Consider the following 24,493-nt stretch of genomic DNA (forward strand, 5'->3'; position numbering starts at 1 on the left):
TGACCAGATATCAGCCGAACTCACAGGAGTCCTATTTACACATTTCTCATGTTGAGAAAAAAGTCTCCTGTTCCCTCTTTCATCCAGTCTTTCATCCAGGCAAAATAGGTGATGTGGGCTCCGAAACATGAAACTCTTCAGCCCGGGTGGTTAGAATTTGGCAAAGTTAGAGCTGAAGACAATGATGGGAAGAGTTGGGTGTAGTTAATTAGGTATTGCTTTGTGGCTGTGATAAATACAATAGATGGTGAGCTGTTTATCTGTTAGAAATCAGATTCAGACAGTCTGGTCAACCTATATAGTATCTTATTGGTCCTCCTGATATTATTGGACTGATGTAGGAAGCGAATCGCTACCCAGTGAGATGTCTACAAACCCCTAAGACTTGATGAAGCTTATTTTTTTACAAATGACAATGTGTTGATTTCATGTGCTTAAGTAGAAAAAATTATTGGTTTGTTTTCATCTTCTCAGCATCATTGTTTGTGCCATGGGCATGAAACGTTACGTGGAGGCCAACATCTCTCTGAAGTCTCACACCACAGTAAAATACTTCATGAAGATGTGGAGCAGCGTTAGCGATACCCTCATCTTCATTTTTCTTGGAGTTTCCACCATTGGAGAAAATCATGAGTGGAACTGGCCATACATTTGCTTCACTGTCATTTTCTGTCTCATTTGGAGAGCACTAGGTATGGTAAAATTATAGATTTTTTAAATATGTATATATTATTCTTTATGGGAGTGAAAAATGTGATTTCTTTAAATGAATGTTCCTGCCCCCCATCATCCTCTCCTGCTCACTCTGTGTGTGCTATCCCAGATGTCAATGCAAGGACTGAAGCGGGACACCCCAGCTGATGCTTCCCTCCTCCTCCACCACTTGCTCAATAGCAACTCTTGCATTTTACTGCAGTTTACTACTCTGTGCACTCACCATAGACAGCACTGGTGCTAAATAGAATTTCTCGTGACGTCTATTTTATTGGTATCTCTGTCTTAGACCCTCTGATTGCCATGATCTCCTTTTCCATTTCAGTGTATCTTAGTCCCTTGGTATCTGCACAATAGGAGGGAGATTGTAAGTACATAGCTTGGGTTCAGAGAGCCATGTAAAACCGTGGGGCCTCTGACTGCATGTTCTGCATTGCAGAGATTTAAAGGATTTAATTCATAACGAGTCTGTGTACAGCAGCATCCTTAAATGGGGAACTGGAGGAACCTTCAAACAGCTGTCTCTGGAGAAGCTCTTCTGTAAAGCTTACTTCTGGGTACATGAGAATTAGGAGCTACAAAGTGGGGATGCTTCTGCTCCTACTTGAGAACTTCAGATCAGGACTGAGAGTGACAGAATTGCACAGTCAGGGAATTGCTGAGGTTGGCAGGGACCTCTCGAGATCATCTGGTCCAACCCCCTGCTTAAGCAGGGTCAGCTAGGCAGGACTGTGTCCAGTTGGCTTTTGATTATCTCCATGGACAGAGACTCTACAACCTCTCTGGGAAACCTATTGCAGTGTTTGACCAACCTCCATTAAAAAAGTGACCAAGACTTAGTGATAACAAGAGGAAGAGAGCTATGAATGAAAATGCTCTCCTGATAATTGTGGCTAAAGATAATCTTCTTGAGATCAGTTACGATGAAAACCTAAGTCCTGGTCCCAGAATACTCTGAGATCCCATTTTCCTGCATTGTAAATGACCAGAAAAATATAGATGCACTGTTTTACCATGTCCCCAGCTGTATCTTGTGCTGATTTGGTGTTCAGAGGCTGATTCTCCTTTGCCTCTTACAGTGTGCAGTTACTGTCACCTAAGTGAGTGCAAAGTGCCTACCTTCTCATTTATGAATGTTTTTGTATATTAACTGTATCTGCAAATATAACAGAGCACACATTTTGGCAAGGAATTCAAGAGCTAAAAGCATTCAACAGGATTTATGTTTACAAACCACAAAGTCAAACAGAGTGAACTCAAATTTGATAGACACTTCAAGAAATTGCTTAAATAGGATAGGCCATGATTAGCAAGACATGGCAGAGTGGGTTTTATTAGCTGTTAATACATGCCAAGGTTTGTTTTAATAACTATGCACCATAAATCCACTTGGAAAAATGTTTTTTAGTCAGTTGTGTGTACATTCAAATGTTTTATTACAATTAAGTGGTTTTCTCTTAAATTATTTGCTCAAATGAAAAGAAGTTCTGAGTGTTTGACTTTTTTTTAGTTTAAAAATTCTTCATTGCAAGATGTAAAGAACATAGTAACATTGCAAAAGCACACCAAAAATCCTCTGGCTCTCTAAACACAGCTCGTCTGATTGCATTCTCAAATTATGCAGCATGTTATTAGAGATGGGCTCAGCACTGCAGCGAGGAAAGAAAACCCTCTTTATATTCAACATTTCCCTTGAATGAAATCAGAACATACAAACCAGGGCTGGAAATCATCTTGCACATCTGATCCTGAATGGGGTGTCCCTTTTCTGCAGCTGGGCAGGGTGCTGCACGAAGCAGGGCTGGCAAACTCCAGCCTTGGAGGTGGTGGTTGAGGTCAGACCCTGACCTGCTCAGCCCCCTCCAGCAGCTCTGGATGTGCTCGAGGCACTGAGCCAGAAATGGGAGGCACCCGTGGGGTTTGTTTGCATGAATTGGGGACTTTGGGGTTGACAGTGCTGGGGGTAGTATGTAAAGTGTATTCTGGTCCTTTTACTGGACCCTCCCAGTGCTCTTACATGAGAAATGATTATGCTGAAGCCTGGGGACTGGAATTACTTTGATATGAGAGGTCATCTACAAAGCAAAATGCATTAATTGCATGATAGCACTACTATTCTACTGTTATCTGAGCACTGGGGAGATTTCCTTCTGCTCTTTTTCAAGGTATATCTCCAGAAGAAAATATATTCTGCTCAAAATGATTAATTGTATGTCATGTCTTGGAGCAAACTGGCCTTGAATTAGTTTAGGGAATGCTAATAATAATTTATGACAAAGGATTAAATTAAGACAAAGGCCTCGATATCAGCTCGAGTAAATTTTGTTCTTTTAAATCATCAGCACTGCCTGAGCTTACAGTAGCTGAGCATGTGATCTCAGGTATGCTTTATTTTATTAAGTTACGAAGCACCTTGAAACCAAATATTTCCTATCTGCTGGTCTGGGCGCCAGCGCCACGGTGCTTTGGGGATGGGGAAGGCATTGCAATGTTCAGTTGATCGAGTTCCCTATTTCTGAACATCCCCACCTTTTTGTTTTCTTCAAGCCGGTCTGATCTCCAATCAGAGTTTGGATATTTTTAGTTGTATGTGTGCAGGAAGGTGTTTGATATGTGCATTACAAGTGTACTGTCTTTGAAGTTTATTTCTTCAGTGATGCTTTACAAACACCCCTTAGAAAAACAATAGTGATGTGGATCCTGCTAATTCCTAGGAAAATGACAGTCTGTGGCATCGGTTCTCAAAATGGCCATTAATCTTCAGGAAACAAAATGTTTATCATATCCATTGGTATTAAGATCATGGCTTACTGATTTAAGGCCTGACTTCTTGTACCTTTCTGCATCTGTTTATGTATTTGCAAATGACTATAAATTACATCAATTGCTGCATCACCTTACATAGTCTTAAATTCATACACTATAAATCTTTGAGTGAAAGATTTGTGAAGAAACAAGGTTAATGCTGGCAGAGTATACATCAAATATTTAGAGTTCCTTGGCTACTACTTGGAAACTTTTGGAAGTTGGAGGGTAACTTGTGGATAAATTATTTCTGATGGTTTGTCTTGAGAGGAATTATAATCCAAGTAATTCAATCATTTGTTATCACCAAATAGAATAGATCAATTAATATTTCAGTTCTCAGAATCTGGCTCTGTATCATTATACCAGTTGATGTAAAATTTCAGCTGGCACATGACCACAGAATTGGCCTAAAAACTTTCATTAACTACCATCAAAATGAATGTGCTAATACATTCTATGTTGCCAATAGTTACTGTTTGGTCACTATTTAGCTGATGCTTAACACCAAATCACCAGGTAAATGGTATGTTCTGGGAATCTGTAGGCATGGGACTGGGGTGACACTAAAACTCCCCTGCAGAGCTCAGAGTCTTTCTGAAGGAAACTCTGGTTTCCCAGCTGGACTGTGATGAGCACAAGGCTGAGTCAAAAAACAGGAGAATTTGCTACAAGATGAGCTACCTAAAATTTTACAGTCCTCCAAACCCCCAGAACTGTGGCCAGTCAATGGTGTTTGCAATCCCCCAAATCAGGAATGTGTTGGGGATTAATTTTTATCTGGACAAATCAGATACAAACTTGTTGGACCAGGCTGGAAGAAAAGCGCTTCTCCAGTGGCATATTGGGGAATATATCACCTTGGGCCCTGGCCAGTTCCTCGTGATTGGTGTTTACCAGTTCAGTGATGTTTTACGTAAGATAATGAGTTTTATCTAATTGCTCTTTTTGTTTGATGTGCTCCCATCTTCTTTCCTGCCTTTCAGGGGTTCTTGTGCTGACTTTCTTTGTGAACAGATTTCATGTGAACACCATCACCAGCAAAGACCAATTCATTATAGCGTACGGGGGTCTCCGCGGAGCCATTTGTTTCTCTTTGGTTTTCTTGCTTCCTGACTTTCACAGAAAGAAGCTCTTCATTGCAGCAACAACTGTTGTCATCCTCTTCACTGTGTTCGTACAGGTAAAAAAACAATCTTGGTGTCACCAGCAGATGTAAAGAATTACCTTGATTTTTTTTTTCCAGACGAATAACTAGTACTAGACCATTAGATGGATACAAGGATTTACCAGTCATTAAAACTTTCCCTCCATTGAGTGGTCAGGCATGTAAGAATATAAAATTATTACTGAAAGAGGCAGAAGGTGTGAGAATATATCACACCTTTGTGAAGGCAGCTAGCAGTTACTGGCTTACAACATGTGCTGTAGCATTTTCCATGATAACTTGTCCCTTCTTTGATCTGGTCCATCCATACTGGGGTAGCAGTGGTGAAAATTGTGAAGAATGATGCTGGCATAGGTTTCCTCTCTGAAGTAGTGCTTTTAGGTGTTTTATGCGAGAGCAAAGCCAACACAAATCAACCTCTACAATTAGTTTGCTGTTTGAGCAAGGTAAGAACCATTTGTTATTGTAGGCCTTGTCATGAAATGAAATGCTGCCTGAGCCATGCAGTAATGAAGGTCAGTTTTCCTGATCCCAAAGGTGAGGAGATGGAAGATACTGGAGATACTCCAAACTCTGAACATGGGCAGCAAAAATTTTAAAAGAGGTTTATGGTTTGGTCACCTCAGTTTTGATAGTTCACAAGTGGGACAATTTAAAGGGACCTAATTTTGAGGGAGTGACTACTTAACATTTTCTGAGAAGGAGTTCCATTTTATTGGGACATCCAACAGCTGAAGCAATAACAGTCATTAGTGGTTTATCAAAATATTTTGTATGTATATCTGAGGTGTTTTCACATTCATGCAGCAAAGCAGCTCAGTTATTTTATGATGATGCAGCAGGAACAGGATTGCTTTAACTCTTCCACTGGGGAAAAAAAATGGGTGTGTAACTTGTTAGAAAAGCAAGGAAAATCAGAAGCAGATAAAAAAGTCATAGCACGTTTGATTTATTTGCCTCTAATTTTTCTTTTATAATTGATCCCTAAGCCCTGTTGCTACCTCCTTTCTCTTTCTGCCCTAGTGATTCTTGGGTTGTTTCCTACACAGTGGGGAAGCTTCTGTAAGAGAGTGCAACCTGCCCACATCCCGGGGTGGCTGCGGACGTGTTCACCCCCGCTGCCAGGGTACGAGGGGGAGGTGGACCCTCACAGCACTGGTTGCTCTGAGATACTGAGTTTATTGTTTAAAGCATGAATGTACGATTTTTTTTCTTTCTTTTTTAATGACTGATTTCTGCTGCGGGCGTGTTTTTGCAAAGCCTCAATGCTATAGAAATGCTGTAGGAATATCTTCAGCTTGGGCTGCGCTCGGGGAGCATATGGGAGGTGCCACATCTGTCCCCTGCACACAGCGGGCAAGGACCCAGGCTGGTCAGCCTGCAGCTGGAGCAGAACTTGGTGCTGGTACTGCTCTCCTTACTAATATGCTTTTATTTTTCACGGAAGCTTAATTAGCACCCCTCCAGCTGTATGGTGGGGATGGGTTTCCTCTCCCTTAGGCCCAGGCTGAGGTTGTAAGGAGTTATTGTGCTTCAGGGTGCAGCGAAGCTCAGCTCCAGAGGAGCAGGCAGGCAGCAGCTCCCGGCATTGCCGTGACATCTAGTGGTAAAAGCATTCTTGCAGCCTTCTGTGGGATGAAGATTTTGGATGTGTCTCCCTGCTCCTCTCTGCCCAGCAGCAAGTCTCTAAGGGCAACGTTCACCTGGCAAAGGCTGTCGCATTTGAAGGAGGATGTGGTGGAAAAATTGGGGTTGTCCGGTCCTGAAGTGAGCAAGGCTGATGTCTGCCTGGTGTGCTCTGTCCCAAAAAGTTAAAAGTGGGTCTCCATCGGGCTGAAGCAACTGGGATGGGGGTCTGGGAAAGACGCTGTGCAGAAAAGCTCCTGGGGAGCTCCTGCTCAAGGTCATGAGGTCCATAGAGATGCTGACCTGGGGCTGCCCACCTCCTGCCCTCGGATGGAGGGAGCAGAGCAGCTGCTGGAGCTTTGGGAGATGGTGGGTCACAGTGGCCCTGTGGCTGAGCATCACCCCATGAGAGCAACTCCCTTCCCCTCGGCTTCCCTGAACCCCTCAGCTGTGGGTGTCAGGCACTTGGGCAATGTGGAGGGTTGGGGGATTGACTCTCTGCTTCCCCACCTCCACCGAATCTACATCATGAGCTGAAAAAATGGTCAACAAGTGTGACGTGCTGATGGGCTCGGAGCTGAGACCCGCAGGGCAGCTGGACCGGGCGCAGTTTTCAGACTGAAAGGAGAGAGCAGGGGCCAGGGGTGGGGGGAGCGTACTTAGGTGGAGGTTGACAAGTTTTAAGATGCAAATGTGGGTCAGAAATTGAAAAGATACGGTCACTAGGCACGTCCGCTCATGCAGAGACGCTCTTGAGTCTCAGACAAAGGTTGTTCTAAGGCAGCAGCTCCATTCTGCCGAGACTTCGGAAAATCCTTCCCAGGACCGGGAAAAGGGCTTTTGTGTAAACGAAAAGCTCAACTGGTGATGTCATCTCCATGCGAAAGGGTGAGAGTTAAACAGGGTCCCCCGTGGGTATGTGTCGGCAGGGCGACCCCTTGACCTTCAGCCATTCAGCAGGAACATGACATCTATAAAGACAGACTTTGCTCAGGCTCCAGATACCTGCAGCATTGTGTAGCTGAGGCCACCACGAGAACGGGGAGGGGAAAAGTAAACTCACTTAAAAGCTGAACCAGAAAGATACTGCTGTAGTTCAGCACAGAAAACATAGGTAAATATAGCAGAGGTAGGTATTAAGATGAAGCTTCAGAAACCTGGGTTTGCACATTTTCTGAAATCTGTGGCACTGCTGCCAGCTACATCGGTAGATGCAGGATTGAAGAGTGAAATCTTTAATATCCCAGCATCTTTCATGGTGCATGTCACTTTGGGTGAAAAGGACAAGTGAAATATTGGCTACAAAACAACTTCTGTGGATAGTAGACTTTTTTTTCCTGTTATTTTGTGCAATAAGCTTTCTTTATATTCACAGTGATATCAGTACAGACTTGGTGGCGATTGTCTGTGTTAAGATAGGACAGGAACTAGGGGAGAGATGATTTGGGCCCTTTCAAGCTGGTGAAGGCCAGCAAGGCATCTTGTTGGAGCACAGTCCCACTTCATTTTCTTGGAAATCCTGACCACGCTGTCTGAAAAGCCTCATGCTACACAGACTAATGACCAACACGTAAGCAGTTAGGCTTGTCCATACATGGGTTCATCAGCACGTTACACAACCCTGTCAACTCGTCTGTTCTGGCCTAACTCAGTTGCATAAGACTCTTCCCACAACAAGCCTGGTTAATAATTTTGAGAAGGTTGACTGATCAATTGTCAAGTCCTCAGTGCTTCCAAGCAGGCCTGGGTACATGTCACGTAGACCAGAAAGTCCTCCAAGGAGCTGTGGGCTTTTCTGGAATGTCACAAAAAGCCCTCATTGTTCTGCCTTTCCGTGTGGTTTAAAAATTAAATACCACGTTCTCCATTTGAAGTTCACTCTCTGAGCTTACTGGCCTCTGACCTCTTCCATCAAATTGTTATAAATACAATAATTGTGAAGAGGCTTTTTTTTCGTTTGTTTGTTTGCTGCCTAACTGACCCATTAGCTACTGAATTGCTGGCGGTAGGAAAACTTTGTGTGAGTCATGATAGAGCTGTCAGCATCGGGTGCTGCACTTTAGATGACTTATCCCTGGTGGGTGGAAGAACATCACAGGGGACCTACAGGTGTGTTGTGAAATGACTCCTGGGATTCCCATAGTGCTCCCAAGGTCAGGAAGGACCAAAGGAATCCAGATGTTTCTAAATTTGGGACTCCTGGTCACACAACTCCAAAATGTCACTTTAAGATGAAAACAAATGGAGCTGATTATCCAGTGAAGGCAAGAGACTGAATTGTGGGGTCTCTACTTAATTTTTTAATATCTGTTATTTCTAAATTAGTGAGTTTTATGTTATTTACTCTGAATAGCGATGCATTTTTTATTGCTATTAGCTATTAAAATGACATATTAATTGTTTCTGCAATTAAAAATGTGTTCAACTCTCCTCCGTGCCAGCATTCGTGACATTCAGAAGTCATAAACATCAACTACTCCATCATTTTTGCTGTAAACATGTCCTAGAAAAGTCATTTCATACCAAAGCCAGACTATGAAATGCAACACAAAAGCATTTTGGAAGTTCTCTCACGAGGCTTAAAGGACATTAAAACTCTTCCCTTGACCTTTCCCACCAGGTAGATACTTTGATTAGTAAACTTAGCCACCAACTGACCATCAAAGATCATTCGAGTAATGATCTATGACATATAATACTCAAAAAGTTAGCAGACAAATTGTGGCAGAGGCTGCATGCTGTGAAGTCTCCAGGACTATCATCATTTCAGGCATTTGAACTTCGAATGTTTCAAGCCCCTTTCCATCTGGTAGGCTACAAGCCAAGAGCACGCCACAGGCTTGACCTTGAAAATATTGGTTGACTTTTTGTGGTCTTTGAGATGCCAGATGAGGAGAGCAAAGCATTTCCCCTCTCTGCCTACCCCCATCCTAAAGCCTGCATGTGAGCTCCTGTTGACAGGCTACTACCACAAGTGAAGAAAATGTTTGGCCTACAGGTGGGAGAACAGAATTTCTAGCATGTTGAAGCTTCGCAGATTTTATCTTGCTAATAAAACCAAGTGGATGAGAGGGGCCTAGCTCAAACAGCAGGTCTTGTTCTGACAAGGAACAAAGGTAGATGTGGTTCATACCCACGCTGGTGATTTTTGTTCCAGCGCAGGTACCACTAGGAACATTTGATGCGAAGAAAGGTTGATTTTTGTCTTTGTGGTTATGCTGCAGGGAATGACCATCCGTCCTCTTGTTGACTTGTTGGCTGTCAAGAGGAAAAGAGAGAGTGCTCCCACAGTGGGAGAGCAGATCCATATTCGGGTAAGTGATGTATCCATCAACACATAGTCAGAGCTTTCCAAATATGCTTCGCCGATGTGGTGTGCTTCTACAGCCCTACAATTTTACCTGAATCCTTTGCAGGTCAGTCCCTTTCCAGGTTTTGAAGTCTTCCTAACCATGAGTTATTATTTGCGTTGGAATAGCAGCCACCAACTCAGTCAGGCTGGTGTTGCATTAGGTGGTGCACAAACGTGACAGAAAAAGGTGATCACTCACCCTAAAGTTTATGCTCTAAACTAATTGCAACTTTTCTGCTTCTCTGGAAGGAGTGAAGGAAAGAAAATGAGACTTGGTTGTTTTCAGGGTTGGGATCTTCCATGTATTCACCAGTCACATCACCACCACCAGTTTGGATATTTTTGCAAAAAAATTTAGAAAAGGGAGAGTAAGGTTAGCACTAGATTGGAGGAAACCACTGAAGTGCCCCCTCCCTGGAAGGGTTCAAGGCCAGGTTGGACGGGGCTTTGAGCAATCTGGGCTAGTGGAAGGTGTCCCTGCCTGGGGCAGGGCGGGTGAGGCAAGATGGGCTTTAAGGTCCCTTCCCACCCAAACCATCCGATGATTCCAAGACCTTAACCTAAAGGTGGGCTTTAGTTCACCTCGCTCCCGCCATCCAAATTTTGGCCTTTCTAGTTATAGAGGATTTTTTCAGAGAGGATGCAGGGTATTCTGTACACCTAGCTGAGGCTTTGCCTCTGCATCTGCGTCCAATGTAAAATTATGTTTCTGAATCTAATTCTTTATGCCCGCCACATTTCTGTGGGTATGGCTCCTTCAGGAATATTTTTGTCTTCTTTTCGGGTAGCTAGAAATAAAGACATTAGGTCTAAGGACGTTTATAAAAACTGTTTGGCATCCTCACAATTAGGTTGTATTACAGGGCTTTGTTTGAGGTTAACAGAAGAGTTCAATAGGCTGAAGAGCCTTTTCCTATCGTGAACAGAGAATACTTTCTTCTTTTGTTAGTGTGTGAATAGTAAATCATCTCTGGAAATGTGTTTATTAGGAAGTGTGAGCTGAAAATGGCTATGTACCAATTAAGTTGAGAAGGTAACAATACAGATAGTTGGAAATCAGGGACGCAGAAGCAGCTTTCTTCCTCAAATTTATTTCTCTGTCCTGATAGTCAGGATGTTCTTGCTGGTAAGAGTGATGATCAGTGTGTGTGTGGGGTCATTTGCTGGTGTTCAGACCATACAGCTGCTGATAGCAATGTGAGGACTCTAAACCTGTACCGGGCTTCAGGGCTGAGGGAATTGCTCTGAAATTCTTCCATCTCTGACCCTACAAAAAATATTTCTTTAAAAAATTCGAGCTGGAAGAAGCTCCAGAGGTATCGATACCTGAGTGTGGAGGGGCATTGACTCATGGTAGAGCAGAGCCCTCCCCCAGTTTAGGGATGCCAGTAGGAGGGAAAAGAATTTAGGAAATTACAGAGATTTAACTTCTAGGTGGAAAAATCAACCTGTCTGGGATTTTTAATATAATTTTAAATAATAATAATGTTTTTGTATAAGGCACAATATAGCCAATGATTTAATTTAGTGGGAAGTGTCTGAGGGAAGGCAGTATTTATTATTCAAGTGAAAGCATCATTTGTACCTTATCTACATCTGTATCCTGAAGATACTGATCTCCTGAGACAAATTGTCCTCAAAAACCTCAATATGAGCATTTCCTGCTTATCAAGGCCCAATATGCAGGACATGCAAGCCATCAGCCATCCTGTATGTATCTTAAAGAGCAGATCCACGTCCCTCAGCGACCTGAGAGCAAGCAGCCAAACCACTTCTTGTGCCCCAGAACTGAGGGGTACACGGGGATGCCTGGATGGGGAATTAGCCTGACAGCCCCTCTTCTTGTTTACTGCTGCTGTGTACTGAGCTGAAAGTGTCTCCCGTTTTGTCTGCTGGCTTTTGATGTTTGCTAACTGAGTTCATCACATATGCAACTGGTGTATAGCAAAATCCTCTCTTCTGTTTAGTTCTTGGATCATTTGCTGGCTGGCATTGAAGATATATCTGGACACTGGGGACAGTATTACTGGAAAGACAAGTAAGGATTTGCTAAAATACAACCCACATACACGTGTAGAAAAAAATGAGGCTGGTTTCTATTCCCTAAGTTTCCACTGTGGGCAGCTGAGCCTTGTTCATCCTTGCGGCACAAGGCAGGTGACAGTGGGGCAGCTTTTCCTTGTCCAAGGTGAGACCAGGTTCTCAGGGCTCTCCCGGCTTGCAGGTCACATGTACTTCACCCTAAGACGACTCCTTTCTCCTCTTCTATTGTGTTTGTCCCTTCTTGTCCAAAGAAGAAATGAAAAACACACACCTTGTGTGGCTTCAGCCTGTCGCTGCCTGCCCTGGTGCTGCCCGTGCCCTCCTCCCATGTGGGAGCTGAGGACTCCAACCCAGCGTGTGCACAATTAACAGTACAAAGATGAGTTTGCAGCACTTGGAGGGGGGTCTGCTTGTTGAGGACGGACAAATTATAGAGAATCTCTACAGATTTCTGTAGCAAAGTGCTCCAGTTTCATTAAGTTCTGGTAGATTGTGCACATAGAAGATTTTTTTAATTTTAAAAATACAAATAACATAAAATATACTTAATAGAAATCTACCAGGTTTAATTCCTTGGCTGTGCAGACACAGATGCAGCTAACTTGATGGTAAGAACTCATTAACGCAGCTGGCAGGGATTTTCTTACGAATGCCAGTGCTTGAAGTGCCACTAGAGGGTATGGGAATCGCTGCTGCTGCAGAGTGTCCAGGCTCCTTGCGAGCAGGTTTCTGTACAGCAAACAACAGCCAGACTTGAGCATCAGTATTTGATACCAGCTCGATCTTTCCCAAAGGTTGTGCTGCATTTGAGCAGAAAGCAAGAGGAAATGGCTCAGGAGGGAACCTGGAAGCATTTAAATCTGTTCCGTCCCTTGGGGCTACTGCATGTACTTGTAGCATTTATAGTGGAGTTTGTGATAAATCTGGCACTTTGGGGAGTTTTTGTTGTGTTTGGCAAAGTTTTAATATCTTAGCTCATGTACTGTAGTGCAGAAATAATTAGGGACTGACCTCTGGGACACTGATTTCTGGAAAGAAGGTAATGGGATATAATGGAATATGGGGCAATCGCGGACTATGAACTGGCTGGCTTGCTCAGATCCATTTAGGTGCTGGGGGGTCATGGGAGGAGGCTAAGCATGTCTTGTTTTGTTCTCAAACAGATTAGAGTATTTCAACAGCAAATACCTGCAGAAGATCCTGCTTCGAGAATACGACCAGCCAAAATCAAGTATCGTGCTTCTCTACGAAAAGCTGGAGCGGAAACACGCCATTGAGCTGGCGGAGGCAGGGCAGCTGGGTCATGCCCCATCTCACCCATCCTTGATGTAAGTTGTCCCCGTTCTGTCACTCCTCCCAACCCTCCCACCGGAGGGAACAGTAACGAAAAGCTTTTGCACGCTTCTCTGCCTCCTCTGCTCTTCCCTGCTGGGCTATCCCATGGGAAAGAACAACATAGCTTAGAAAAATGTGAAGTAAACGCTATGTAAAGATTAGTAGGTGGGTGTTGAAAATGATCGGGTGGATGAGCAGTCTACTGGCATTGATGGACACAGTTTCTGATCTTGTACGTGGAGGCTCACCTGTATCCCCCCCCCGACTTGCATAGAAAGGGTGCTCTGAAGAGGAGGCTCTTGCACCATTTTTTGATGGTTCTGCACCATTACATGTAGTGAAGGAGCCGGCAGCGAGAATGAACATTGGCTGAGACCGCAGGGTCAAATATTTGCTTGTTGGAATGACCATCTCATCTCTCACAGGCGATTCTGCTCTGCCACAGGTCCCCACAGCCCTTTTATCTCCCACAGAGCGCATGGATGGCTCAGCTCTGACGCAAATACCAAATGCCCCTTCTGCAGTGAGCTCCATCTGCAAGGATTAGCTGTTGGCCATGTCTGCTGGTGGTGGGATCCGAAAGGGCTTCTGGGAACACTGGGCTTTGGGGATGCACTGGTTGTGCTGCTGTGCATCTTCCAAAATAAGGCGTTCTGGTTTTCTTTGCAGCAACAACGACAGGACTGTCATAACAGATAAAAAATTGGAGGTTACTCTGAATCCGGATGTCCTGGAAAATATACAGGAAATATTGGCAAGGAACCTGTACCGAATAAGGAGAACGGTATAACTCTTCCCTCAATCTGTATTTTAGATGTCCAATAACAAAAGTTATCTCAGTTATCCTAACAGCCTGAGCAGATGTTATGAATATTTACATAATTACTAATGATGTCTCTTTGTGAGCAGAGAATAGTTGGCTGTGTGAAGCCAGATCCAGTTTCCAAGTCAGTGGCACATTTCTGTTTGCAGCATGACAGCTTTTGAAAGGTTCACCCAGTCAGCCTATAATTTCATGAAGTATTTTAGGCATCAGTACCCAGAACCAGAAAGGAGAAAGGAGGAGCACATGGATCTTCAGGCATCAGGTTAGCAGATCCAGCAGTTGCAACAGCTCCTGGTTACCTACAGGGCAGAGCGGGGATGGGGTTATCCTCATGTTGCATTTTTTCCCACAGAAGGGAGCACAGTCAGTGAGCTGCGAGTGAGAATTAATCTGTAGAGGTTTTAAAGCCGCTTGGCAGTTTTGCCATGAAACTGGTACAACTGGTAAATAGCACAGAAACCACTTGCTGTTTACAGAATAACTCATGAATAATCTGTCTGAGGTTTTACACAGCACCTAGGACTTCACGTTGTAATTGCTGTTCACATGGTGATACATGGAGCCTTATCCTTAAAATCCACCTAAGCCTTTGTTTTACGGATTATGCATGAAATACTGAGTCCCTGGGGATGCAGCTGGTGTGGGCAGCTCAGCACAGAGGGATCAACCACCCCCTCCTGTCCGCTTGCTGAGCCAAGAGACTCAACTAGATAAGGCTGGGAGGAAACCTATAGAAATGGTGAATGGGATGTAGGTGAAGGCCTACCTCCTGTTTGTGCTTCTTCCTGCCTAAATCCAGCCTCACCCCCTGTAGGGACAGAGTTATCCCAACTCCCGCTGATGTTAGTGGGAGGTTTAACTTTGGTTTATGGCTTGGGAAGCAGGATGTATGGTTCCTGTTGACTGCATGATTTATATAGGAAGGTGGGGCTGATGTGGAATATTGGAGGGCTGGGCAGAGGCGCTGAGGCTGGAGGCACCTCGAGCAGGGTGGTTGCACTAGGTTGTGTGTCACCTGGACTCCCAGAGATGCATCTCAGCCTTGTCAGTGTTCGCTTGGGCAATTTTGCACAAAGAAACAGAGTTTGGAGTCCCACCTTTCCTCCTTTGGCTCTTTCCCTCCATCCCCATGTCTCATACTTGAGTGGGTCAGTTTACCCCCAGAACTAGGCAGGTGATTACAGGGGGGGTGAAGGACCCTGGAAGACGCGGGCAGGAGGGATGGGATGGTCCCACCTCCAGCAGCGGTCTCTCTGGTGCAGGGGCCGGCATACAACAGACACACCCTTCCCGGGGAGACTGAGCACGCCGAGCACGCCAAGGAGATCCTGATCCTCCGGCACAAGAGCCTGCGGGTGGAACTGAGCGGAGGTGACGCGGCCAGCCCCAGGAAGGAGGTAGGAGGGACCTGCAGAGACCACGCGTGGGCTGCAGTCCCTGTGCAGGTATTACAAGCACTAGGAACGGTGCTGTTTATTGCTGGTGGTGTTTCGTTTTAAAGACAAATCCTGTTGCCTTAAATTAAAAAAAGTGTCTCTCAACCCTAAATTGCATTCCAGTGAGTAGGAAATACTGAGAAAAAAAATTACAACCCAACTCCTGACAAACAAATGAGCCATCTTGTGTGCAGCGCTGTTCAGTGCTTTGTGAACACAGGCTTCCGTCCATGTTAGGGAAGTTATTTACTGAGCAAATGTTATTAATTGGGCTTCAGTCTGTAGATTCAGAGGGCTGTTTTTCCCATGTTTTCTTTTCTGGGAGATTTTGTCGAAGGCGGGAATTTGGTTCACCCATTGTCAGCGGTCCAGATGGACTGTAAATATTTGAAACTGTTCAGTGTTTTTTTTCCCCCCAACCCTTTTGAAAGGACAGAAGCATTATTGTGAGCTTTCTTATTTATTCTGGAGGTGAGTTTTTTGGTTTTAAAATCAGCTACAGTTCTGGGCAGACTTGAACAAAGTAAAATAGAGGGAAGTGTTGCATACTGGATTCTTGGGAGAACCACTCTGAGTCCAAATTTACTGCTGGCACAGCTCCACATTGGTTCATGTTCTGAATTAAAGGAGAAACAAGGTAAATACAATGTCTGTGGCTGGTGAAGACTTTTGCTGACTTCTTTGGAAATCAGTGAGAGAAGCTGGGCCAACATTTCCCCATGGAAAGACGAAATGGTCCAAGAATGGTGCACGAGGAGCAGGCTTGGTCTTTTCAATTCCTCCCATCCTCTGTAACTCTTGGTTTAGAGCAAAAGAAATTATACACACACACACATGCCCCTGTATTTTTCTCCTAAGCCCCCAGGTCAGCAGCAGTAATTTCTGAGCCATCCCTAAATTTCACCCACTTCTCCAAATCTTAGGTTTCGATGGCTTGAGCTAGAGCACTGTCCAAGTGCAAACTGTGGTCTCTAATCCGGGCAGCAAGACTCCATCACTAAGGAGAACAGAATGACCTTTTAAAAAGAAATAATTTATCTTTCTTTATTTAGATAGTAATTTTCCACGACAGCACAAGAACTCGGGACTGCCGCAGGCTTTCTTCCACTCTGATTTCTTTGTTCAAATGCCAGTCATTGAAGAGCCCACCGAGAACGGCAGTAACACACCAAATGCCGCTGCTTCTCAGCCCTTCATTCACAGAAAGGTGTTCCGGCTCTTGCAAACAACTTAAAAGATTTAATTTGATCATTTACATGCTGATTGGTACTTACAATTCAAAATAGATAGGCAAGAACATGGCATGTTCCTGTAGAACATTTGGTATAATTAAACTTCAAAAGAACAACATCAAACTCGGGCTGATTTTGAGCACGACGTTACATACTTTCAGGACATTTGATTGTTAACCCTTGTGCTCCTGCTTTCCCCTTCACCGTTGCTCCCATTAGATACTGCGGTGCATTTGGTAGGAAATTTAGCACCTTTGGGATGACTGTTTCTCCTGTTACTTTGAATGCTGACAGCTGGCCTGTCAGAGAACAGAATATTTTGGGGGGAGTTGCAAAAGCAGTAGAATTCACTCTGTCTTTATACTGACTCATGGATGGTGGCTGATGCCCTACGGGGGTGGCGAATGCTCCTATGGATTATGCAAAATGCCAGTTTGATGCTGAATACTGCTGTCTCATAGGAGTCATCAGTTCTAATCACACCTCTTTACAGCAGCTACCTTTAGTCTAAGCGAAGCAGATGTAAATACTGAGATGATTCCAGTGACATCTGTAAGGGTGACTCTAGGTCCAAGAAGTGTCCCTCTGCACCCAAAAGGAAAAGTCAGGCGTGTTTTGTGTGATCAGCACCTTATCTGCTAATGTTTTAGAATAGCTGCCTCATTTTACTGCAAATAGAAATAAGGCGATACCCAAAAGGGGTGGGATAATGTTCTAAAAGAGCCCTGGAATATTAACACAAGGTGGGAGGGTGGGTGAATGCTGTTACTTCATGCTGTAGGAGGACAGATTGCAGAATTTGTCAGCAGAAAGAAGGAATGCTGTGCTAAAAAGTAGGTTTCAGCCCATTAAAAGCAGCTCAAAATTTTAAATTTGGGGGAAAATAAAGCACTGAGTTTTAGTTTTGTGCCAAGTTGACAAGCAAATGACATTTTCCTGTTTAAAAAAGAGATGAATGGAAAATACAGCTAGTTAGTGTTTGAGATTTTTCTAATTGTCAGATACTCCATCTTTCATAGTCCCAAAGGGAAGAGTTTGGCCTTCCAGGTTTTGAGTCAGCAAGAAAAAACGAGATGCTCTCATGCCACTCATTTTTCTATTCTGCATTTCACCACGAGATGGAAGCATTACAACTGTGTTTGCAAACCCAACTGGAAATCAAGGAACTGTGAAACAAACTTCAAGCAAAGGGCCACTGAAAACCCTCTGCTGCTGGTGAAACGCCTGCATGTCTTCTGTTGCCAGTCTTTTTGAAAAAAGCTTTGGCCATACATTCAGTCAGATGTTATGAGCTGAGTGAATAATTAAAAAATCCCTTTAGGTTCAGTAGAAGCACTGCTTTTTCTCCTCGCAGGCTGTCTGCGTATATATTTTTCTTTTTTAGTGAAGTCAGCCCTTTGCTATTAAAATATGAAGCTGTTGTAGCTCGGTTAGATTCCTCTCATAATTTATTAGGTGCTGGTTGGTCTTCTCCCCCTGTATCAGTCACCACAAAAATAAGGTAGGTATGGAAGAGCATCTTTCTACAGGTCTGTGGCTCCACCAGGCTGGGGAGGAGCCAAGAGTGAAGTTCATCTCACCTGATGGAAAATCCATCTTCTTCCACAGTCAGTGTGGAGAAACCAGTGCCCTCACCAGGACAGGCACCAGTCCGTGGCCAACGCCAGGCTTCAGCCAGGAGGAATCACCTCTTCTCTCTAACCCGGGTGGCTTTAGGTGCCTTAGGGATCTGCTGCACTTTAGGTGTCTACCTTTGCTTTGAAAAGAGTGCGAGGTGACTCTTAGGCTGTGTTAGAAGCCCCTGCCAAGGAGAGGGTGAAGAGTGAATAGGGAAGGCAAAGAGAAATAAGAAAAGAACAATCCTCATCCCTCCCGAGCCAACGGTGCAGGTTAAATGATTTACAACAGGCAGAAAACCCTTGGCAAGACTACGAGGTGACTTCAGATCTGAATCGTAGCCCAGAGGATTAACTCCAAGACTATCTATTTCCAGCAGAAAGTTCGCCTTCCTCTGCCTAAGGACAAAATTCCTGCTGAAGGCTTCTGCTTCCTGGAGCTGTGCATCATGCTGGCTCTGAGCGCTGTCCGGATTTGGACTTGCCTTATTTTAGGCAAGGATCCAGCACAGAGTATGCTGGCAGGGCGGTTTCTGAGACCCAGGATGGCTTTTATTTACCACCGAGCACCCAGAAAATCCTTGCACCTGTAGCCAGGCAACTTCGTCCTCTTTTCTTCTGCCAAAACATGAGTACACTCCCCCAGAAGGAGCTTATTTGGAGCTGCCTGTAAGCCATGTGCGTAAATGACATACTGCCTTTGGTAATTATGTCGGAACCCTTTCATGGAGCATGCTCTGAGAATCGTTAAATGCCCCTGGGAATGGCTTTCCAGGGAGCCAGGCGCTGCTGCTGGAGCCGGGAAGGCATTGTTATTAAAATGGTCAATAAAAGTGTGAACAAGGGATGGAGGGCATCGGTCCTCGTTAGGGGAGGGAGGAGAACGAACCGAAACAAAACAGAAAACCAGGCTGGGAGGTGTCCAGAGTTATTTTGGCAGTCTGGGCTTCTGGACTGAGGTGCCAAATCACAGCTGCGCAAGAGACTTATTCCCAGTTTACAGAAGCACTGAACAATTCAGGCAGCATTATGCTACCTGATTTTTTTTTTTATTTTTTTTTTTTTCCTGAAGGGTGGAGATTAGCATTGGAGTGAAAGAACAGGGAGCTCGTTAGTGCAAGCTCGTTACCTGCCTCCTTGGGCTGCAGCCAAGGTGGGGAACAGCCAAGGTGAGAAACGTCCATGTCCTGGGGATGGGCTTTGCCTCCCGCACTCGCCTGCCCCGTCCTCCCTGCTCCAGGGCTGCTCCTTCCCATCCAATCTGCCGAATCACTCCTGGAGTGCTCAGACCTCTTCCACCAACTCGAAACAAATCAGCATCTGTAAATATTTCCTGCCATCTATTCGGTCTATTTTTAGCAATAGTTCTTTTTGTTTTTCTTGGCAAAAGTAAAACAAATGGAAACAGAGTCCTTGGGGATCGCAAATGGCTTGTTTATGAAGCAGGAGTGTCATTAACAGACTTGCTAGCAATCTTCATAAATGCATTAAAGTACTTTTCTTCCTTAATCACAGAAAGATGACTCCTCCTCGGCGCAGGGCGACTCCAGCACGCAGCCCAAGCTGTGCCGCTCCCTCACCGGTAAGCTGGGGAGCTGGTGGGTGCCGGCAGTGATTTCCCACCTCCCCTCCTCGTCCTTGCCATCCCCAGGGATGGCCCAGCAGGTGACAGGGAGGATGTGCTGAGGTCCATGGCATGTCCGCTGCAGAGCTGGGATTTGGGAGACAGCCAAGGCAAAGCCTGCCTGCCCTCCCTACCTCGCTGCAGGCAGCAGCGGCAAGACCTGGGCTGCGTGGTGCAGGCAGGGCAGCAGCAGGTGGGGCAGACAGGGGCATCGCTTCAGCCTGGGGGACAAAATGGGGCTCCTTAAATGAGCATCATGAGTGAGCAAGCAGAGCCAAGAGCCTTCCCAGCCCCAGTGCCCCATCTCAGCCCCACACAAGACAGGATTCCTCATGTGTGGGGATGCACTGCTGGCAGCAGAGGCAGTGGTGCTGGGAAGCACAACAGTGAGAATTGGGTCCCAATCCAGGTGTTTGACCTCCTTATTACCTGTCTGCTGCAAGGGGGTGCGTGAATTTACACAGAATTTTTTCGTCTCCTGTGTCCAGCCAGACAAGCATTTAAAGCTGGTACTGTTCTTCATATTCCACCAAGCACTAAGATGTTTGGCAGTAATTGCAGATCATTCAGCCTATGGTGACGCTAACGCATAAACTAAAACCTTGTAAAAATGAATGATACTTCAAAACATGAAGTTTGTGCCCAAATGCTTTCCAAAAATTAAGATCTATTTTTTTGCTCGCTAAGTATTTTTAAAATGCTTTCCAAGTGCCCCATTAGCAGCAATGTCTGTTTTGAATATCTGTTACAGAAAGATCAGTGGCTCAAGACCTCATGTTTTCATAAGCCCAAGCTCAGTTTTTAGATAACTGAAAGCTTAGGTTTCACACTTAAAAAAAAAAAAAAAAACAACTTAGTATCAATGAAGCCTCACACACAGTATAGCCAGTCAAAACTGTAGACAGAGTAATTTTAGCCTCTGAACCACAATGAGATGTTCAGTGGGAAACTGAGCACTGAATTTTTACAGTACTTGGCACAGCACCTTTCAGCACAATCATGTCTGTAAAAGTGATGACTGAAAAGATTCAATATTTGTTGAAAATTACAGAAAAAAATAATGTTGCCTCCCAATATGGCCTGAGAGCGGTTAAGGGGCTGGGTCTAACATTAGCATACAGAATATTCTTTATTACATATGCACTGGAAAAATATTTAAGAAGCAAGAACGTTTCCTTTCAACCTTTTTGTGTCCTATTTCTAATGTTTTCTTCCATTATGATTTTCTTTAAGCAAATAACTAAAAGCTTGCTAAATAAAGAGCTGTAGAATATGATGTAGAACGTATGTAGAATATAGGTAGAATGATGATATTGATCCAGATACGTAACATATTTCAAAGTATAACATAGGGTTTAAATTGTCTTTTTTTTTTTTCTTTTCTTCCATTGAAGCACTGATCTTTGTCTTCTGTTTTATAATTGAAAAGCAATCCTTGCAGTGGAATAGCTCATCCCCAGTGAGCAAATGGCCACCTCAGTAGCTCCTGGTATTTCTTCATTCCTGTTGATCCACACAGAACATTTCTCATACGAGTTGGTGTTTTTTCTCTTCCCGCAGTGGGGAATGCGGAAAAGGTTCAGGAAGTGAAAGAGAACCGGTCAAAGTCGGTGTGTGTCATCCCACAGTCACAGCCCAGCGATACAGCCTGGGGGGAGAAGAAAGAAGTGGAGAAAGAGCTGACTTTGGAGATGTAAAAGCACAAGTGATGCTGCTGGCTTCCCATGGGGGGGCTACCTCTGCTTCATGGATGGCTACTATACATGTAGATAATGTAAATAAGATGCATATGGAAAAGGACAGTATGGACAGGGCAAATGGTTATTGCACAATGCTGGATTTTTAACGGGAACCAAGGGAAGACATGCACAGCTGAGCACTAGCAATGCAAGGTAACGGGTGAGAGAGAATTTCTAAGAAATGTCTAGGAAAAATTAGTCTGTTCAGTCTGGGAAAATTGCTGAAACTGTCTACAGCTGCAAGAAAGGATGTTTTAATAAGGTGAGATATCAGATCTTCTCATTAGTCAGCAGGGATAGACTAAACAGCAGGGAGCATTTAGAGTCTATGTTAGGAAAAACTTTGTAATCTCAAGGAAGGTTTTATTAGGTGATGGAGCATGCCACCAGGAAAGACAGCAGAAACAGCGAAAGATCTCTTCTGCTCCTCAGGAACTCATCGGTCTTGACTATGAACATTAATCATGTAAAGTCCAAAGTTAAATCGTATCATTAAATAAGGTGGTGTGTCTTACCAGAGGAACTGTCCCACACCTAGACACAGTTGTTTTAATGAGAATTTATTACATCTGTGTTAAAAGGGGAAAATATATTCTTAACGATTTTTAAAAAATCATTTAAGGAGTGGTTCACCTCAAAAAATAAAATGGGGAAGCTCCAAATCCAGTGGTGATACCAGGAGGTGAGTGTGCCAGCCCGTAAATAGACGGGCAAGCCTTGAGCTGTGGTTGGTTGGTTGCAGCACGTCTGCAAAGACTATCTCAGATGATTTCTGCTGCCATGGCTGAGAGCTGCAGGGGCAGAGGAGGTTTGAATGCATCTCCTTAAAAGACACACCAGGGAAAGGGCCCTAAAACCTGGCTGCTGTGGAGTGCTTCTGCCAATAAAGGTGCAGAGCAGATGCAGGTAAAGTTGAAGGATAGCACCTGAGGAAGACAGCTACCTCCACATCTGGGTAATTTTCTTTGAAACTTCAGGTAAGTGTTTAAGCCTTCAAATTCTTGTCCTTAGCTGAACCCAATAGGGTAAGTTTTAGCACTGCAAACATCGACATTTTTCTTTCTCTTCCCCTTCCTCTGCATTGGAGGATCCATGAGTATTTAATCAGAACAAGTGGCTCTGAAATAAAAATAAAAGAAACTGTAGGAATTCACATACTCTCCTCCATGATATTTTTGGACTTCCAGAGCCAATCTCCTGTGTGCAGAAATACTCCATTAGGAGACCACTGCCTGGTGCACTGACGCTTTCATTTTAAATTAAAGACACAAAATTGTGTGTATTTGCTTTGCAATGATGTAGGGGGTCTCATTTTCATTTCAACAAACTCCTTTACGGTGTCCTGACATAAGTTGATGTAGTTCATTTTGACTTGAAAGCCACTCTTCACTGCCCCATCCCTGGAAATTCACCTCATTACAAATGAAAATTGGACCTTTTAGCCTTATATGTGTATTTTGTGTGTGTGTGTATATATAAACGTACTTACTGATTTTAGTATAAGTACATTGTCGTCTTCAGTTACTTTATTCAAATTTTGGTTTGTTTCTTAGTTTAATCCATCTTGCATGGGAGTCATGGATTTGTCTGTTTTGTTTAGAAAACTGCCCATCTTTGAATATGTAATTTTAAACACATTTGAGTATGTTGTAACATACTGGGTTTCTATTTCAATTAAATATGCGGTGTTATGCAATCATCTAAGAGTTATTACCTCTTTGCATCCGCAACACGCTCACGGTGACATCAGTGGTAGCTGGTGACACGCGGGGGTGTCTCTCCGGGTGTCATCGGTCCGGCACAGCGAGTCTGGCAGATCCGCTTCGAACAGTGGCACATTCAGCTCTGCCCCGTGCAGCCCTTGGTCAGCGATTGCAGGATCATGAGCCAGGCGAGTGATTGTAACGAGTGAGAAAAATGGGCTGTTTGTTGGCACAAGCGATTGCATACAAGTTAGAGGTAAAAAAATACTGAATCTGAAGGTGCTCGGCTATCTGGGGTTGACATGTCTGCTGTTGACCTGCAGTTTAATGACCACAGTGTTTAAAATTTTTCTTTAAGTTCTGCACAATAAATAGCTGTAGAAAGCTTTACTAAAGATAGGTCCTTTTTATTCTGTAGCTGGAGAGCAAAAAGGAAAATAAATCAACTTGCTTGCCAAAGAGTTTTTAATCAAGTTTTTTTAAAAACTTTAGAAACTTTGTAAATCCCTTGGACAATTCTTGCTTGGTGTTTTTTTCTTTTTTTTTTTTTTTTTTTCATTCTTACTTTTGGCTTCTGAACTGTCTTGCTTTTTCTGAAATACCTGGGTGCCTGTACCATCTTTGTCTTGTACAACATCCATCATGTTTCTCGGCATTGGGTAGTTAAGTAATGATCTTTTTCTATTTGAGTTTCCCATCATATAAAATGATTTCTCTGCAATATTGTTATGGGCTACCAAGGACCTTATCAAATGGTGGCTGTTCTGGCATGTGTAGATTTCTTTGTAATACTGTAGTGGGCAACACAAATGCTTGACAAAATCCGGACACTTCCAGGAAACGGAACTAAAATTTTGTCTGATGTGGAAAAAAAGAAACATTTTGCATGCGTTTTTCAAAATTGTATATTTTCAACTCACTTTAGCACAACAAGAGACACTCTGATGCCAGGATCTCCCAGCTTCTAGCAATTACAGATGTTGCTCAGCTCCAGGTGTGGGGCTGGGTGGCTCGTGGCTGCAGAGGCTGCTCCAGCCGGCCCCGCGTCCCTGTACACATGCTCTGGCCGGATCCTGTGCAGATCCCAGCCCTTTAATCCCTTTCAACCCTGCTTCGTAGTGCTGGGACCATAAATACCTCTCTGATGTATTAACAATTTGCTTGATCTGCAGAGAAGACAATATTCTGTGCAGTACATACTTTCCCAGTGAGTCACTCTGCCCCAAATTTAACCTTCTAGATACTATGGATTTTTTCTTAAAGTTTCTTTACAA

General features: G+C 44.0%; 1 protein-coding gene across 2 annotated transcripts in view; it reads left to right on the top strand.

Moving 5' to 3' along the window:
• Positions 1-23,215, top strand: part of LOC141949164 (sodium/hydrogen exchanger 2-like) — a 30,167-nt gene extending 6,952 nt beyond the window's left edge. Inside the window, exons 4-13 of one of the 2 annotated variants that reach the window (XM_074882420.1) lie at positions 475-692; positions 3,057-3,095; positions 4,506-4,702; positions 9,538-9,627; positions 11,633-11,703; positions 12,872-13,036; positions 13,713-13,827; positions 15,132-15,314; positions 19,669-19,735; positions 21,338-23,215. In XM_074882420.1, the coding sequence (XP_074738521.1) occupies positions 475-692; positions 3,057-3,095; positions 4,506-4,702; positions 9,538-9,627; positions 11,633-11,703; positions 12,872-13,036; positions 13,713-13,827; positions 15,132-15,314; positions 19,669-19,735; positions 21,338-21,474 (1,282 nt within the window). In that variant the 3' untranslated portion in view covers positions 21,475-23,215. The remainder of the gene's footprint in view (positions 1-474; positions 693-3,056; positions 3,096-4,505; positions 4,703-9,537; positions 9,628-11,632; positions 11,704-12,871; positions 13,037-13,712; positions 13,828-15,131; positions 15,315-19,668; positions 19,736-21,337) is intronic. The other variant, XM_074882421.1, reaches the window with a different exon arrangement.
• The last annotated feature ends 1,278 nt before the right edge of the window (positions 23,216-24,493 follow it).

Source organism: Strix uralensis, chromosome 13 (genome assembly GCF_047716275.1).
Source record: "Strix uralensis isolate ZFMK-TIS-50842 chromosome 13, bStrUra1, whole genome shotgun sequence".
Classification (NCBI taxonomy): Eukaryota; Metazoa; Chordata; class Aves; order Strigiformes; family Strigidae; genus Strix; species Strix uralensis.